General features: G+C 37.4%; 1 protein-coding gene across 3 annotated transcripts in view; it reads right to left on the bottom strand.

Annotated features, from left to right (window-relative positions):
- Positions 1 to 18,468, bottom strand: part of ARHGAP42 (Rho GTPase activating protein 42) — a 138,177-nt gene that overhangs the window by 50,893 nt on the left and 68,816 nt on the right. For all 3 annotated transcript variants that reach the window (XM_056484960.1, XM_056484950.1, XM_056484942.1), the window contains exon 4: positions 11,950 to 12,021. In XM_056484960.1, the coding sequence (XP_056340935.1) occupies positions 11,950 to 12,021 (72 nt within the window). The remainder of the gene's footprint in view (positions 1 to 11,949; positions 12,022 to 18,468) is intronic.

Here is an 18,468-nt window from a genome sequence, read left to right as displayed (position 1 = left end):
ATTGTGAAACATGGCCATGATGATTTATTTCTTTCCCTTCCCAGAATTAGTACTTTTTTTTTTCACCAGCTCCAACTAAGGTATAGAAACTGGCACAGAAATGCAACAGTAAGAGTTGAATATAGATCAAGTCAGACAATTTGTCAGCTGAAGAACCTGAAGGCAACAGTGAACTCTGCAGAGATCAATAAAGCCACATCCCTCTACTTTCTCTTTGACAACAACAGCAAAAACATTGATTTTTGCAACAGACTAGAGATGGTTCATTGCTAGAATGTTAGACCTCAAATATATTTTTTCGAAGCCACCTTTTTCATTACCTCCCAAACAAAAATTCAAATTGTATTGCTACAAAGTTAGTGGGATTTTTTTTTGAGTTGTAAGTTTAGGGACCATGTCTTACTAAGTAGCAGGACAAACAAAAGTAGAACTGTAGTCTACAAAATAAACTAAGCTTAGTTTTGGAAAGACTGATTTGAGCTAAGATCCTATGGACTTCTTGGAAAATATAAAATCTCAGTCTCACAACTCCTTTGAGGAGAAAAAAAGTAAATTCACCTTCCATTTTATGTTGCCTGAGGTTTTGTTGGTGAGTTGCTGGGTTTTGGTTGGTTTTAATAATATTGAAATTATCACTGGCATCTGAAACCATAGGGTGCATTTTGATAGATGTCTGGATGGGAAGAATTTCTTTCTGGTAGAAATTTTGATTTGTTATGTGAACGCTAAGGGTTCCAGATAAGGTTGAAAGAAGTCACAAGTTTTTTTTTTCCAAAAGAAAAAGTGAAAAGGTAATATAAAAGTCCTTCCCTCCTCTTCTTCCTCCAAAACAGAATTCAATGTATTTTTAGGCTATAGGGTTTCCCCAAATCCCTAAGAAAGTCAGAAAGGTTAAAGGACATGGTTTATGTATGGTTAGCAAATAACATGAAGTGAAGCAAATTTGTACCATAGTTCATAAAGAAATCCTTGTTGATCGACATAAAACAATGTTAATGTAGTCATAAATTATGTCTTATGTTCCTCATAACTGCTAGTGAAAACACTTCCAAATTGAAGCAGAATGCATCATGTAGAAAATTAAATGTCCAAATGACTATAAATCTTAAAACCAATTCTTTACTAAAAAAGAACAACCATATGCAATCCATGATGATCCAGAAAACAATATAGTGTAAGACACAAATAATTATAATAAAAAGAACATATTGCAACTATGAAGTATAATAAGGCAATAAACTGGGAATACAAGACTGTTTAGCAGCATTAAAGCTATGAAGACAGATATTAGAAACTGGCGGTTTAAAAAATAACCTCAATTAAAATCAGGTAAGGAATACATAAAATTGAAATATACTTGAAACAACCCAAAACTAATTTAAGTTTAACTGGAGTTCACATCTGTGTAAAATACTGAATAACCTTGCAAGAGATAATTTACTTTCAGGTTCATAAACTTCTGAAGAAAATTTTCTTCTCCCTCTGTAATGCCCTTAGAGATCCAAGTATCAGGTACTTTCAAAAGTATATCCTGGAAGAGGAGAATCCCACAGACATTTCCTAATAATCCCCTATGTAATTCCATCAGATGTTTTCAAATTAAAAAGCAGATACTATTAAATAAGAAAATGTGTTTGTAAGACGTCATTTGTTTTTCTTCAAAAATTTTCCTCTTGAAATGGAAACAAAAATATTAGAAGTTCCCAGCATTGCTGTGAAAGGACGTGCAAACCTGCCAGTACAGTCAGGTCACAAAGCAGGATATATTAGACTCCCTGTTATTCAGCTGCAAAGCTGTCTCGAGTTTATCTGGCATTTGCTGATTCCAGGAGTAGCTGCTCTGTGTCTGGGAATCTGCTAAATCCCTGCCCAAACAGCAGGACTGGTAAGTCTACACACGTAATCTAGTTTTATTGCTTTGCTGTCTACTAAATATGAAGTATTTTTGCTGGAATAGCTCACTTAAGATATTATCAAGTTACTTCTTAAACAATATGGAGAAGACCCCTAAAACAGCAGAAACTGACTTATTTTTCTCTGCATCAGGTTTAGGATAGCTTTCTTGAGTTTAAAATATTGTACCATAACAGGAAGAGTTTTGCTCCTGGACAAAAGCTTGTGACTTTAAATGATTTCAAAAAGAAAGTTAGTCATGCTCTTTAGGAACTCATGAAGAGGCCATTTCATCTAGTTAGCAACATCTTTGCTTTGTGCACTTAGAGCAAAGATAAAAAAGCTGCAAAGAACATAATGTCATTCAAATAAAGCAATTCCAACAGACCAGCTTAAATCTTCACATACTCACTGCTTTATTTTAAAAGCTGCAGATAAAAATATCTCTCTCTTAACTAGTAATTTCTTTTTTTGAAGACTCTCTGGGAATCTCCCATCTATGCCAACCAATCAGCCACCATCACTGATCTCAGCGTGCCAGCAGCACGTTCAGCATCGCTCATGGTCCCAGGGCACCTCCGGCGTCATCGCAACTGGACTGCGATGCTGACCCGAGGAAGAACTTGAGGCATGTTAGGAGAAAGTTTTTAGATTAATACACACAACTGGAAACTGTGTTGTTTACAGATATTTTTTGGGGAAAAAAAAGGAAACAGTCTGAGGTCAATGTCGAAGCGATTTTGTTTTGTTTTGTTTTGTTTTGAAATCATCTATTTTCAGAGTCCCTTTAACAACACTGATAAAAGAACACAAACTATCGCTTTGGGGTGAAAAGTTATACTTCCCCAGTGGCGTTGTTAAGATCACTCAGTGCTCTCAGATTACATCTGGGGGGTGGGTGTTTAATCTTCTCATCAAGACAAGAATCTGAGACCATCCCTTCTTGGCAAACTCCACAGGGACAAATGGTTCTGTGGAAGCTTCTATAACCTGACAGGTCCTGAAATAACAAAACTGCTTTATTTGGTGGAAAGATGGATCTCTTGATGCTCCTATATCTACTAAAACACAATAAAGTTTCAAGCAATGATGTCCATTTTGGTTACTGTACAGAAGGGATACTTCCCAGATACTATCACTCAGTTCACTTTGGAATAGAGCTGTTTCAGAGTTTGCTTTATCAAAAGCAAAGCTGCTATATTGGTGGGAGATTCAAATATGTTTATTCCCAGGCCCCTGCAGAATCTGCTGCATAGACAGAACAAGATACTGGGTGAAGGGAAACCTAGGACAATACAACTGATCAAATGATTTTCTATTTAGAATGGAAAAAGGGAACCCCATCATACGTATGGACTAAAGACCCACAGACCCAACATCATCTGAGAAATGTCAAACAATGCCCAAACTGTAACTATAACCATAACTATTTTTATGCTGTTAACTATACAAGGAAACAAAGGGAAGCAATGCAGAAAGAGATCTTAATTTCCCCCTAAACTGATGAAGAAAACCCTAACCCGTAACAGAATAAGATTAACAGATGAATTTATACCCATGTAAAAAAACCTCATGACTTAAACATTAAGCGTTCAGTACAGCTGTAGCACTATATAACACCCACAAGCACAATTCTGAAGTAATCCCTGTAGGGTAAGAGAATGCAGCTGCCTTTGTCAACACCTAATGAATTTGGTTTGGTAAAGGATGCTAAAACTCAGGATGGAGTCTAATTCTGAAGAAGGGAAGGAAGAGCAGGGGACCAGGTGCCTTTGAGTTGATGAATGAAGACTGGCACCTTGTGCAGGGAGCAGAATGCCAAACTCTCTGTTTCTTTAAGTCCTGTCCTGCTCTGTGCCTGAGAAATTTGGCACTTCTTGCATTTCTCTTAAATCCTTTTTGAGATTTTTAAACTCTTATCAACAACTTTAGACCTGTTTTTCAGGTGTGGAATATGATCCTGCCCACGCTGTGGCCAAGAGCAAGGCTAAAAAGAATACAACAGGTAAGTAGAGTTACTGCACTCTGCCAAATCCTTCTGTCCTCAAACACTCACTAAGAAGTTTAGTTCCCCTGTGAGCTGGAAAGTAAGTCTGAAGATCAGTGTCTTTGTTCATACTTTTGATCACAGCTCAGGAGTCCAGTAGGACTCTAGAAGCTGTGCAGGGTCAGGATGCAACCTTCTTGAGTCCTTCTTGTGACACACACTACAACAGGCTGCAGCAGATTAGCAAGAAAAAAGCCTTAATTTAATGAGATGATGTCCAAATTTTCTTGCATTTTTATGTTCTTTTGTCCTTTTCCAGTAAAAAGGCTGATACTACCTAAGTTTTTAATTTTTTTTAAATTTTACTAGCTGTAGATTTTTAAAAAATAAATTGTTCTTTTTGCCAAGAAAGGTACACTTGGCATGCCCACTTAAAAAATTCCACCAATTTACACATTTATTCTAAGCCTTAATCCTTAAATATTATGGCAGAATAGTAAATTATTTTCCAATTTACTACAGGGGACTAATTTATTTATCCTTAATTTGTATCTGTTTGCTTTACGATGCAAATTAGAATCTTATTAAACTGCAGAAAAAACTCAGCTTCAGAAACTGGTTTTTAGTCAGTGAGCCAGTTAATCACACTCACTTATAACAAAGAGGCTGCATTTAACAGAATTTATTAAAACTGATTATGCACATAACATTAACTGTTTTCCTCACAAACACCTGTAGTTAAGAGACTGAACCTACCGTTTTTAATCACTGTGACCACAATATTTTAGCTAAGAGATTTGAGTTTTCACTCTCATTTTTTAAAAGAATACACATAAAAGTGGAATAAGCTTTTAGGATTGTTGTTTTTTTGTTTGTTTGTTTGTTTTTTTCCTGGTGACTTCCTAAAAGTTTATCAACTTTGAATGAAATAGTAATTGCACAGAAGCAAATTGCAATAAGAAAATAATTTTGTTTCATTTGCTTAACAGCAAGAGCTGTCCCAAGAGGAGCAGTGGCTTAAAAATAACCTTTGGGTCCAGGTGCTCAGCCAGTGCTATCTCCAAATCTAACAGTTTGGCTCTGCACAGAAGAAAGTAAGACTTTCTTAGATGAAATGTATACATACTGGGCTCTTCACCACTGTTTCTGAAACTTTCCAAGTATTTCACATACACAAGTGTAGAAGAAGCAATGGCTAATCACACTGGCATTACAATTATTTTGTTCATGGTAAAAAAAGTCTTTCACTGCTTGATATCTCCCTACATTTATTTGAATAAATATGGGAAAATACATTTGATCTATCTTAAAAGTAATTTTATACTATAAATTTTCTTTAAATGCAAGTTCTGATTTCTCAGTTCTTCCAGTTGTTAATACTAGTTTAAGTAAAATATCAAATTAGACAATATATATGGGATTATTTCTCCAATAAAAGTGTTCTAGGACCAAAACCTTGGAATGAAATGTATTTATAAGTGCAATTCACAACTTTCACAGTTCAGAAACTTTAACCATATCTTGAGGATTTATGTAAGTAAAAGAAAAGCTAAAGACAATTTGTACTTCTCTATTTACCAGAGACAGATGCCTATTAACCTATAATACCTTAAGAGACAGCCACAAGTTATTTATCAGTATAGCAGAGTTTTTGGTATGCAGCTGTCTCATAACCATTGAGTAGCCTCAGTTCCTCATGCTCAGTTATTTCATCTTACAGTTTATTCCCAATCCTCCAGTCCTCCTTCTCTATCTCAGCAACCTATGGCAATACCACCAGATTTTTTTTACCTGGTTATTACCAAAAATAAAACAACATACTGATCTCAAATTGCCCCACGGGATCTTCTAACTGGTGACTTCTCTCTAACCATACTGTCTCCCCCATAAACAAAGCTCACTGCCCTTTTCCCATGAGCTAGCTCTTCTGACAGACTGGGTTTCTCATACTAAACCCTATCTAAACTACATTGCAATGGCTCATGGTAGAGCATTATAAAAGCCTGGCTGAAAACAGAAATAGCTTTGATCCCCCGCATTTCCTGACATACAGAGTAAGTTATCAAAATATGTATCAGGTAACTGGTACTAACCATTTTTGAGAAACTGTTGCAATTTAACTCCAAACATTTGGCCATCAATAATTCTCCTTCCCTGCCCTCTCTTTGCACTTCCTTCTCCCGGCCCACTCCCTCCATGGTTCAGACTGACATTAAAACACATCAAATCTAATGGATGCAAATACCAAACCCTGAGCGACAGACCTACTTGTAATGAAACACCTCCTGCCATACCCAGTACAGCAAGGTCATTCATTTCTCTCAGTTAAAGGACAACAAATGCTATGATTTGATCAGATACCGAGGAAACTGGCATCAACCAAATGGGCAAATGGGCAATTTGGTATTTCTAACTATCTTAGACATCTATCTAAAACTCTGTTTTGACAGCTTTCTGACAGACCTTAAAAAATGGGGGGTTTGTTTGTTCCACGCTCCTCAATTTCCAGACAATCCAAATTAAATGCAGAGAGAACGTGCTACCTCCTGCACGCCTACATGTGAAGATGGATGTGAGCAAAGATGCAGGAAAATTAATCCCAGCAGTGAATATGGATTTGTTTTCCAAGTAGAAAGGAATTCACAGCTTTGAATAAATTAATGAAATTAAATAATGATAAAAAGTAATCCTCCTGGCCAAAAGAAATTATTTTATGAAATAAACGGAACTGTAAGGAGGAAACAAAAATCTTCTTTCAAGTCTTAGAACCAAAATTGCTTCTGTTGTCTTTGATGTGATTTAAGTTGTCTTAAAGGTCAATGAACATTGGAACAAATATTGCTAAACACTGTAGTCAATGGATAGAAAGAAAGAGGAAGGTTTGGCTTTATTGTCCATAACACATCACACAATGAGCTCACCAGAGTTACCAGCTGGGGCCTCGCAAACCACATTGACCAAATAAGGCAAAAGGCTTCGTGCCTGGAATCCTTTCCCAGTTACCTCACCCGGCTTCTGCAAGCCTTGCTACAATAATTGGAGAGGTCATTTTTTTAAACTCAGATGGAGTAAATCAACAGGCTGTCCAATGCAAAGCTGGGTTTGTGTAGTCTCTGGAGAGAACTCAGCTTTATTTAAACTGAGTGTGTACAGAAAAGGAATAACTGAAATATGTGCAATAAAAACAGAAGAGCAAGTAGTATAAATCAAGAAGAGCAAATGATGTAGATTTTTGTATACTGCTAGTTAGATTACAAACACTACTGTTTTATGGGGAATGTTTCTCAAATTTGTTGGGTATCTTCAGGTTTTTGAAGTGCATGTGAAGAATTGGTCTTTAATGTTATTCTTGTGATGTTCCAAAAACACTTGAACTTTGGACTCTGAGCTTATACTGTCCTTGTATTTAAAATATAGCTTTGTAACATCAACAAGACATATTTTATCTTCTATATTCTTTTGATTTCTGTGACCGTATTTTTGCCTAAACTCATTAGAGTTTCAAAGAAAAAAGTAGATATTCTCATTCTCTATATTAAAAACATCTATAGGATATTCATCATGGTAACAAAGATCTTGTGAACTTATTTATTACTAAAATTAAATGGTGATTCTCATAATTTATAACATTTTCCCCTTCTTTGTCTTAGAGGGTGGGGTTTGCTTGTATTTATCTGCAACTGAATTGTATCTGGTGTTTTAAAAAGAAAGAAAAAAGCCCAGAAATCACTTTTAAGTGCTCTCTCACATAATCTCCCCAGCAAAATTTGACAGTAGTACCCAATATAATTTTGTGTTTCGTATATTGGTAACACAACTATCTAATAATATTGTTCTTCCACAAAATTTGGAAACACAGCTTAACAGAGTACTAAAATTAGTAATGTCAAAGTCTGATTAGAAGACAGAGTCCAACACTCAACAGCTGCTTGGATTTCTAGTTACTGCTAACATTGCCAATGCTAAAGGCATACCATCAATCTCATGCTTCTATACCAAATCTCTTTAAATGTTTGTCCATAAGATATTATGATGCAAATTAATTGCAAAGTGACAGTTCTAGAAATGTGACATTACTATCAGCTATCCTGTGGAGTTTACATCATCCACAGAATCACAGAATATGGTAAGTTGAAAGAGACCCATAAGGATCATCAAGTCCAACTCCTGGCCCCATACAAGACCATCCCTAAGAGTCACACGACGTGCCCAAGAGCATTGTCCAAACATTTCTTGAACTCTGTCAGGCTGTCGCTCTGACCACAGCCCTGGGGAGCCTGTTCCAGTGCCCAAACAGCCTTTAGTGAAATCTTTTTTAAATATCCAACCTAAACCTCCCCTGACTCAGCTTCAGACCATTCCCTTGGGTCCTGTTACTGGTCACCACAGAGAAGAGATCAGTGCCTGCCCCTCTGCTTCCACTCATGAGGAAGGTGCAGATTGCAAATGGTCTTCCCTCAGTCTCCTCTCCTCCAGGCTGAACAGAGCAAGTGGTATCAGTGTCTCCTTGTACAGATTCCTCTCCAGACTCTTCATCACTTTCGTTGCCCTCCTTTGGACACTCTCTAAATGCTTCCAGCACTCAAGGTGCCCCCAGAGCAGAGCAGGACAATCCCCTGCCTTGCCCAGCTGGCCATGCTGTGCCTGATGCCCCCCAGGACAGGGCTGGCCCTCCTGGCTGCCAGGGCACTGCTGGCTCATGTTTAACTTGCCACTGACCAGGACCCCCAGATCCCTCTCTGCAGCACTGCTCTCCAGCATCTCATTCCCCAGTCTGTCTGTACATCCAGGGTTGAACCATCCCAGGTGCAGAATCCAGCAATTTTCCTTGTTGAATTTAATCTGGTTCATGACTGCAGAGTCCTCTAATCTGTCAGGTCTCTCTGCAGGGCCTCCCTGCCTTTGAGGGAGTCAACAGCTCCTCCCAGTTTTGCATCATCTGCAAACTTGGTCAGAGTCCCTTCCAGACCTGTGTCCAAGTCATATACAAAGATATTGAAGAGCACAAGGCAGAGGATGGAGCCGTGTTGAACTCCATTAGTGACAGGTCACCAGTCTGATGCCACCCCACTCATTAAAACTTTGTGCCTGACCTGTGAGCCAATTCTCATCCACAGCATGATGTGTTTATTCAGCTGAATGCTGGATATTTTATCCAGAAGGATCCTGTGACAGCATGGGAAGAGCATATCAGCTGACTTCCCTTGATCAGCAAGGTAGGTTAGCTTGTCATTAAAGCAAATCAGGTTTGAACGAGGGACTTTCCCCTCATGAAGCCATGCTGGCTACCACCAATGACTGCATTGTCTTCCAGGTGTTTTTCAATACCTCCCAGAATAATCTCCATAACTTTGCCAGGCATTGAAGTCAGACTAACGGGCCTGTGGTCTCTAGGGTCCTCCTTCTTGCACTTCCTGTAAACTGGGACAACTTTCACCAGTCAGCAGGGACATCTCCAGTTTCTCTTCAGATAGCAACATGTACACAGGAATGTTTTGGGGTTTTGGGTAGGAGAGGGATGACAGAGAAACAAAAGCAAGTTTGGATTTGCTAGGAATACCATTCTACTATTGTACACTAAGACTACAGAATAAAAAACAGCTCACACCTGCTGTGGATCTGGTAAGGTCCACTCAACTGATGTGTCAAGAAAAGACCACAAGTAAAAAGTAACATTCTCAGTCTTCTGTGAAACTTGATGCTAAAATCCAAACAACAAGAAAACATTTATATCTTTTGTTTCACTATCAGCACATATCATCCCAGAGGAGTTCAAAGAGTCAAATCCCTGTGCAAACCTTCATTAACTGGAGATAAATAACCAGCAAGCAAGCTCAACTCATTCTATATTTATAAGAGCTCATAAATGCTCGAGGGCTAATCCCGGTGAACCGAAGTAGGGGTAAGCAATATGACCATGTTCTCCACTTTACCAATAATGGGATTCACAAGGCCCAAATTTCTACTCTATTTCATATGGGTCTCATTATTCATAGATCATACGATGCTATTTTGTAATTACTAGAAAAACAATACTGCATGTAATTAAGCTCTGACTTGTTTGTGTTGATACCATTTATTTAAAGGTCAACTGTAATTGCTTCCACTGATAAAAATCAATTCAAAGGCAAATGTATCACACTTGGTTATGACGGTGTTCTGAATCTCTCATTTCTGAGTTTGGCAGCTGAACTCCATGTGTAGTGCAAGAAAATATGTTTGTTTGACATTTTATGAAACAAAGAACTGTGAGACTTCTCTTTAGGGTATCCATGTGTCAAGCCAAGTATCCTGGACTCTCCAAAACACACAGCACTCCATAATAAAGTGCATCAGACACTGGAATAAGAGTTAGCTGAGCCAGCTCACTCCTGAACTCATTCTGTACGGTGTAGTGTGACCACAGACAAGTCAAAACAACAACTACAAGAGGAACAGATGCCCACATTTTACATGGAAGAGATATGGAAAAGAAACCAGACATTGTGATACATCAAAGGGGACTCAACCTGTCCAGTAGTGGCCTGCCTTTAGTATTCTTGATGATACAAAAAACAAAGCAGTCATCTTCAATTAGATCATTCTGTAAGTGTTGACATCTACTGAGTGATATATTCAAAGGAAATCTGAGTGTCTCACAGAGTTCTGCAGAGTGCTGTGAACTACCTATGGATTGTCTCTGACATGCAGCAAGACAATCAGTAATATGGCAGGCTGAGCTTTCAAATAGGGTGCTCTGAAGAATGATATCCCATAAATTATGAGAATACGAAATAAAACAGTACTACAAAGAACTGGATGACATTACTAAAACCTACTGAAAACTAAAAATAATTTTATGCTTGGATTAAATTCTGATTTGTGCAGCATGGTAAATAAACTCACAGTTCTGCATCTCAAAGCAGCATAGGGGTGGGACAAGAAAAAAATGTAGTTGTACACAAAAACATATCAAGTGAAAGGGTAAAGAACACCCACTTCAGAGAAATCTGACCTCAAGTTCGCAGTAAGAATTCTTCACAAACATCTACTTAGTTCCTGTGTGGAAGCAGTCCCATGTGTTTGCTACACATTCACAATAGCAGTACAAGAAGTATAAACTTTTGGTGTCTCTTTCCAATAGCTCTGTTCTTCTGAGTTTCTTTGAGTTCAGCACAAGCACAACCTCATCTGCAACATCAGAGAGCTTTTTCTTGTACTCCTTTAACCTTACAAATGGAAGGTTTCCCAGAAATTTTTATGAGCACTAATATAAGATGAAAAATGTTTCAGAACTAGTGTACTTATGCAGACAGAAGGAATGGTTACTAATCATAATCTCTAACTGATCACCACAGCCTCCATGCATAGCCTGGAGACTGTGATCCAAGCAGTCACCGACAGGCACTCAAAAATTCAGGATCAGACTGAAAACAGCTCTTCTAGACTAACAGTCAATTCCAACATATTTTCCCCCCAATATATGTGATTTCCTAAGCTGACTACTGAACCCTAGTATAGACAATCTGCATTGACTCTCTCACACAGACACAACACTTAACACCAAAGAACCGGATAAAATTACCAACTAGAGCACTTCCACCATGGGAAAATCACTGACGAATATTAAGATAAATACTCTGGCACAATGAACACGAACCACAACACTGCATCAGCCATGTAAAGAGGAGAGGGAAAGCAGAGGCAGAGATCATGCTGAAACTGTCTTCTGTCTTTGTACAATGTCCTCTTGAGGGACTCAGAGCAGCTGTTTGAATCCTCCCTGTGGTTCTGGGTTAAACGAAGATGCAGCATAATGTAAATGCAGACATCAGAAGATGGAACACAATGCCAGATGGCAGGAATGTGCAACAGTAGCAAGAGCTGTGCTCTATGCAGATCAGTCTGTAAGCTCCATTTCTAAATTGTCTCCTCCTCTGAAGCAAAGAATTTAGTATCATTTACTGACATATTAATGAGGACAGCATCAAGTCTGTTTGAACAAGAAAATGCCTGTTTTCAGTCTAGCCTTCAAAACACACTGATAAACTCAAATAAACATGAAATGAAAAACAACCCCAGCCACTTACTTTTGCTGCTCCTATTTGCTCTTTTCGAAACTTCTCCAGCGGTGCTATTAGCACATCATTAGCATTCTGGATCTGCAAAGTTAAACATAAAAGATATCTTTTTAATACAGAGTAGTTGCAGAAAGTGGAGTCACTATAACTCTGCCAGTGTGCAAGACTGAAAAATGCATGTCCGAAACATTCTGGTAAGAGAAGGGAAGTAATTGTTTTCTTTACACAAAGCATACAACACACTCGTACACTAGTCTACTAGAAAATGTTTGCATGAATAACTAGAACAATTGTAATGGAAGGTGCAGTCATTTTCTCTCCAATATGCAGAAAGTTTTCTGGTACTTAACTTCCATTTCCTGCATCTAGCTTAAAACCAGAATAGAAAACGAAAACTTTGAGGAATATGTTTTGGCAAAACAAAAGAGACAAACACGTGAATACTGACAGCACTGAATAAGAAAGTCTGTGTTTATGGAATCTGAAACTTTGATATCTGAATCTTTTCGGCTATCCCTTTGGATTACAGACCTATGTACACTGAACAGAACAGAGTGTGGCAGAGAACTCTAAGAAGATAAGTGGGCACTTAAAAAAAATACTCTAGATTGTGTTCCTTTACTTTTCTAGTTTTTAAACTAATTTGAGATGTCCCACAGCTATTTTTATCCTCTTAACCTAAACCAGAGTTCTTAATGAAACACAGTTTTCCCCTTATGGCCTCTGTTTATTTAGTATAAATCCAGTCCTGGGAACTCCTCCCTGAAACCCATTCCCAGCAGAAATCACCCAAAGCAGTCTGTAGTCATTTGGGACTGGAAACATACATGCAGCAGAATAAAAATTGCAGCCATCATGCCACTCACCAAGGAAAGACAGCATAATTTCCCCATGTGCCTTTTAGGGACAGGAAGAATAACCAGTTAAATTGACTTCGCTGATGAAAATCAGACAAATTAAAAACTGTCAACATATCAGAAATAAAGTACAATAAAACCCATTATAATATTATATCACACTGACTGCAGGCAAAACTCAGGTTTGCACAAATAGCTTTTTTCTCCTCACCAGTACAGTCTTTACCAATACTCATCATTTGGGCTTTGGCAGGTTTAGTGGTCTGGGCAAAGCTAACATGTATCTAAGCCAAATGGGATTCTTCCATAACAGTAATTGATAAGTTACATTGTCAGTTGAGCACAAAACTTCCCAAAATGCTATAATAAAAACCATATAGAATAAATCCATTGAAATACAAACACACTCTCTTTCTTCCCACACCTAACATTACAATTGGAAAGACCACAGAATCATCACATCTCTTAGCAGGGCAAAGTTTTACAAGAAGCTGAGACTCTCTTTGACACCCTTATGAAGTGAAGTCCAAGACAGCAATGGCAACACTGGAATGCTCAGTGATACCATGATCAAAATGTGCTAAATTTAAAAACAAAAATCAAGCACAGAGGATGAGGAGGAATGTCTTCATTGCATTCAAGATACTCCATCAGTTCCACTGGACCAGACTACTTCCACTACTCCAAGTGGATACTTCCCAATAATATTAAGAATTTCAGCCATCATCCAGCAATCTAACTGGGACTCAACACCTTTTACGAGGTAAAGTGCACATGCTTAGCAAAAGATAATTTCAATCCCAAGGATCACTAAAGCAGATTAACAGCAATGCAAAACTAAAATTACTTGCCTACCACCAAGCAAAACTGCAGTGTATATGCCTGGAAGCAGCAGCTGAAGTTTTGATAGCTTAGAGAGCATGTACATGGCTTTTGGCAACACACAAAGAAATCAATAATGATTGCTAGAGTCACTGGTATGGAAATGTGGATGCAGGTTTTTTTCCACATCCCAACACAAGTTTCTCTCTGCCCTTTAGATTCATTACTAAATACGTCACAGTTCAGTTAAAGAAGACATATGTATATTATTAAGTAGTTACTTCTGATACCAGCACTCACTACTAGTCCTGTTGCTAGTCATGGCTAGTCACACTAACCCCATGTGGAGCTGAATGGCCCCTCCCTTGACTCATGCATCATGCAACCTCCATGCCACACCAGACCTCACTGCATATATTGTCCCTTTGGCAGGGTTAAAGTGACTGAAGCACAACTCCTGCCCATGTCACTCAGAGCTGCTGTAAAGCAAATGAAATTTCTTGGAAAAAGAACATCCTGCTTCAAACACCATGGAAGAACACACACACAGGAAGCACGTGGAACTGAGAGGATTCATCTGAGAAGTAAGTGGCTTTGCTGGGCTAAAGCACAATGCTGTCACTGCCACAGTTATACATGAAGTGGGAAGGGACAGCAGCCATTGCCAGGCTTTTATCTAGATGGGGTCTGTGCCTCTGAATAGATCTGCTAAGCCACATCAACAGAACACATTGCAAACTCATCCCTGGGCTGAAAGGTTCTACTGGCAAGAGACCTGTTGTGAAAATTCATCTCCCAGCAAAATTAGGAGCTAGGCAAGAAATAGGCTTTGGTTTTGAGGAGGGAGAATGTGGCAGCAAAGGTCTTAAGAAAATCCCAGGAGATGCATATCAGCAGCTATTGTTACAAAACACAGAATGCCCCACTGTGTAAAGACTTCCATCAATTTTCACCAGGTTGTGCCTAGCTTTTGGAAAGTGACAATTATAGAGAAAGAAGAATTTTGCCTTACATATTCACTTATTAATCTCCTTTTCTTGTCAATTTCTATCACTGCAACTACCCTTCAGTTTCCTTCTTAAGGGTTACAAATCAGCATACAGCCCCCGCCCCCACGCACTCTCTTCTGCGTCCTGTGAAAGTAGCAATCCAATACTCCCACAACCATTTCTATGGAAATCTGATTGCTTTAGATAATCTGAAGTTTTCACTGTGTGGTCCTAATAGACAAACTTTTTTCCTGCCAAGATAATAATCCCTCTCCTACTCAGTTATTGTGCTAGGTTGAAATCAGGGACATTCGGAACAGGCAAACAATGTCAAAAAAAGTTTTTGTAAACAGCAATTTCAGAAATCCATGTTGCGTTTAAAATATGGATCTTACCCTTCCAAGCTTATTCAGATTAGTCACACCTTTAGATAAGTTACATTCTCTTGATCTAACAGTTATTGAATGTTACACAGTTCCAGTGCTCAGCACGGTTAATATATGGCAGTCAATCAAATTACGTGATTATTTCTCGTGTTTGGCAAAAGCAACAGTCTTTCTCCAGAAAAGAAAAGAAAAAGAATAACACAATTTTAATTTACTGACAGTTCATCAGTCTTTCTTTAATTAAGACGCTAGACAAGTACTAGCAGACATAATACAATAATATTACTTTGACATTTGAGAGAGCTATATTAGATACAGTAATAAAAGAAACAGATTTTTCTAAACTAAAAAACTTTTTCAGATTTTTATCATTGGTATATATAATTCCACTTAGTTATAGTTATCTCTATTTGTTGATAAAAGCACTGTTGAAATATGTACCACTAAAACCACCCAGAATTTGTCAAATATATTAGAAAAAGAAGCATTTAAAAATTCAAAATATTTTTTCTAAGACAGTTTGGACAACTTATGAGGTTGCTAATTGTTTACATAACTGCAACATTTCAGTACACTCTGACAGCCTTTGATACAACATGGTGAAGCCACTTAAGTTGTCATTTTTGACTAATGATCATCCACTTTTCCAACTTACCCTCCATCCCTCCAGAAGTTAGCTGTGAAATTGAATTTATGCACCAATACTGAGATTAAACTGTGGTTTTTGTACATCACAGAGAAACTCCACATCTATTCTTGAAGACATTTTGAGCTAGAAATTTTTTAAGCTTTTCTTTTTTTACTAAAACTTTCAATAATTAGAACGAAAAACATTAAGAGAATCATAATTATTATATAGTATTAGGAAGGGAAGAATAAATTTTTACAAACATATTTGAACATTTCCATTTTGAGATTTTCTTACATTCAAGTAGACATCATTTTTTTAATGAGTTTTCCAATTAGTTTTCTGATTTTTATGAATTTGGGAGAGCAAATGATATACAGCCATGCAGCATGACATGCAGCATTCTTCTTTAACTGAAAGAGGGTAGATAAAGATTTACATGGAAAGAGGATAGGTTTAGAATGAAATCCTTTATTGTGAGGGTGTTGAGACACCTGCACAGGTTGCCCAGAGAAGAAACTGTGGATGCCCCATCCCTGGAAGTGTGCAAGGCCAGGCTGGATGGAGCTCTGAGTAACCTGGTCTAGTGGAAGGTGTTCCGGCTCATGGCAGAGAGTTGGAGTTGGATGATGACACTGCCTTTCCAACCCAAGGCAATCTATAATTCTGCTTTGGTAGAATCAGTGGATATAAACTGAATTTTACCTAAAAACATCAATGCAGCTGCTAATTAATTTTTAAATGCTAATAATACAGACAGAAATTCTAAGCCCTGAATTGTTTGATAGACTTTTATCTTCACCTTATTGTCTACAGAATTGAACCACAGTCACAAGAACAGTCAATACCTTCTAAGCTTTGTATTTTCATTCGTAGGGATAAGGACTAGGTAGGTCACAGAAAGAACTGAGTTAACAGATTTGCCAATTGCCAGAAGAAGACAGCAACAAGTTAAGTGAGGCACGCTTGCAGTAACAGAATTAGGAATTATATTAAACTTATCTGAATGACAGCAAAACACTTTAGCTATGAAAAACTTTTGGGTTCATATAGTGTATCTTGGAAAAACATTTTTTGTTCCAAAATCTGCTTTTCATGGCAACACAGAATGACCACACTAGAACATGGTAAACAGAACTCATTTCCCTGAAATACTGAAGGACTCACAAATTCTGAATATTGATAAATACTAACTTTTTTCATGTCAGCATAAGACTTCTAGAAAACACAAATTAAATTCATTCCAAGGGGGCAAAAATCTCATAGCTAATATATGCACAGTAATGCATTTCTAATTTAGAAAAATATTTCTCTACTAGACAAAATTATATAATTTAATTTTAAATTTTAAGTTTCTAACAATTACTAACATCTGAACAAAATATCTCTTCTTTCAGTCTGAAGCCTGTATCAACAGCTCCTAATCAATGCAACTTCAAATACAACAGTTGAGACCAAATACAGACAACCAGGCTTTTGTATAACTTATGTATCAAATTGCATGCTACAAAGAATATAAACATGCCATGATAAAACACTAGTCATGTGTTTAAGTGCACAGTTTCTGTTTTAGAAGTTAAAAAGTGTAAATATTACATAAAGTTAATATTGTGAATTTCAATGCCTGTAGCTACTTGACCTTAGCTAGACAAATATTTTTACAGCTTTGTACAGAAAAAAAAAGACAAACAAATCACATACTTAAAAACAAATAATATACTTGAAGTTTATCTTAATACCTTTCACCTTTACAAAAAGAAAAAAGAAAAAAGATGACATCAAACAGTATCCAAGCTTGTTTTAATTTCCTAATAATATCACTACCACTGTCACTTAAGGTAAAGCTGATGTTAAAGGTGGTTGAGAAGATCACAAAGTTTTAACTACAGATGATTAATAACATAGGCTGGACACTTCCATGTACAATGTGTAATGCAACATTCAGCTTCTTACCAAAACCCAAAGTTGTATCAAGTGTCATTAATACACTGTCAAAAGGGGATGCTTAAAAATCACATGCTAGTCAAGGCTGTGAGTAGTTATAAATATGAATCAAAGAGTGGCTTGGGTTGGAAGGGACCTTAAAGATCATCATGCCCTGTCACGGGCAGCAATGCTTTTCACTAGATCTGATTTTTCTCAAGTGTTTTCAAGTTAACTTTGATTTTCTATATTGCATAGTTTTTGTTTAAAAATATATTACTGTAGTGTCAAACCTGAACTGTTAATATAATAAAAAATTACACAAGAGAATATGCACAAAGGCTGCCTTTGACACAAAAAGGCCAGTCTCCTTAAGGAGTCCTCACAAAACATTGGAGGAAAAACAGAACTCTTCTGAAGAACCACTGAAGAATTTCAGGTGTTAGGTGTCCTCAGGAACTTTTTCCTTTTTACTGATTACAGAACAAGCAGTTAAAAAAGCAGCCTTCAAAAAAGTCAGTCTTCATGAAGACTATGACTCAGATCTACAATCTGCTTTTTAAACATAACTGATATTTTTAAAAGTACACATTTATATGTGGTATAAATATACATATAAAAATATGGTATGTACATATAATATTTTAAACATTGCAAACATAATTTCAGATCACTGATACTCTGAATCAGAAGGGAGCCACAAGGATCATCAAGTCCAAATCTTAAGAGAATGGCCCATCCACGGACTGAACCCACAACCCTGGTGGTATCAGCACCAAGCTCTGACCAACTGAGCCAATCTTCAGAGCCTTGTGCACCTTGACTTTGCAGTTACATGGTAGAGGTCCTGATACATTTTCCATCTACAGAGAAGTATTAACTCTAATTAGTGGCATTACGACAATAGAGAAAGAGAAAATGTA

This window comes from Oenanthe melanoleuca, chromosome 1 (genome assembly GCF_029582105.1).
Source record: "Oenanthe melanoleuca isolate GR-GAL-2019-014 chromosome 1, OMel1.0, whole genome shotgun sequence".
In the NCBI taxonomy this organism is placed as follows: Eukaryota; Metazoa; Chordata; class Aves; order Passeriformes; family Muscicapidae; genus Oenanthe; species Oenanthe melanoleuca.
The sequence above is the reverse complement of the archived record's forward strand: the minus strand, read 5'-3'. Positions and strand labels throughout refer to the sequence as shown.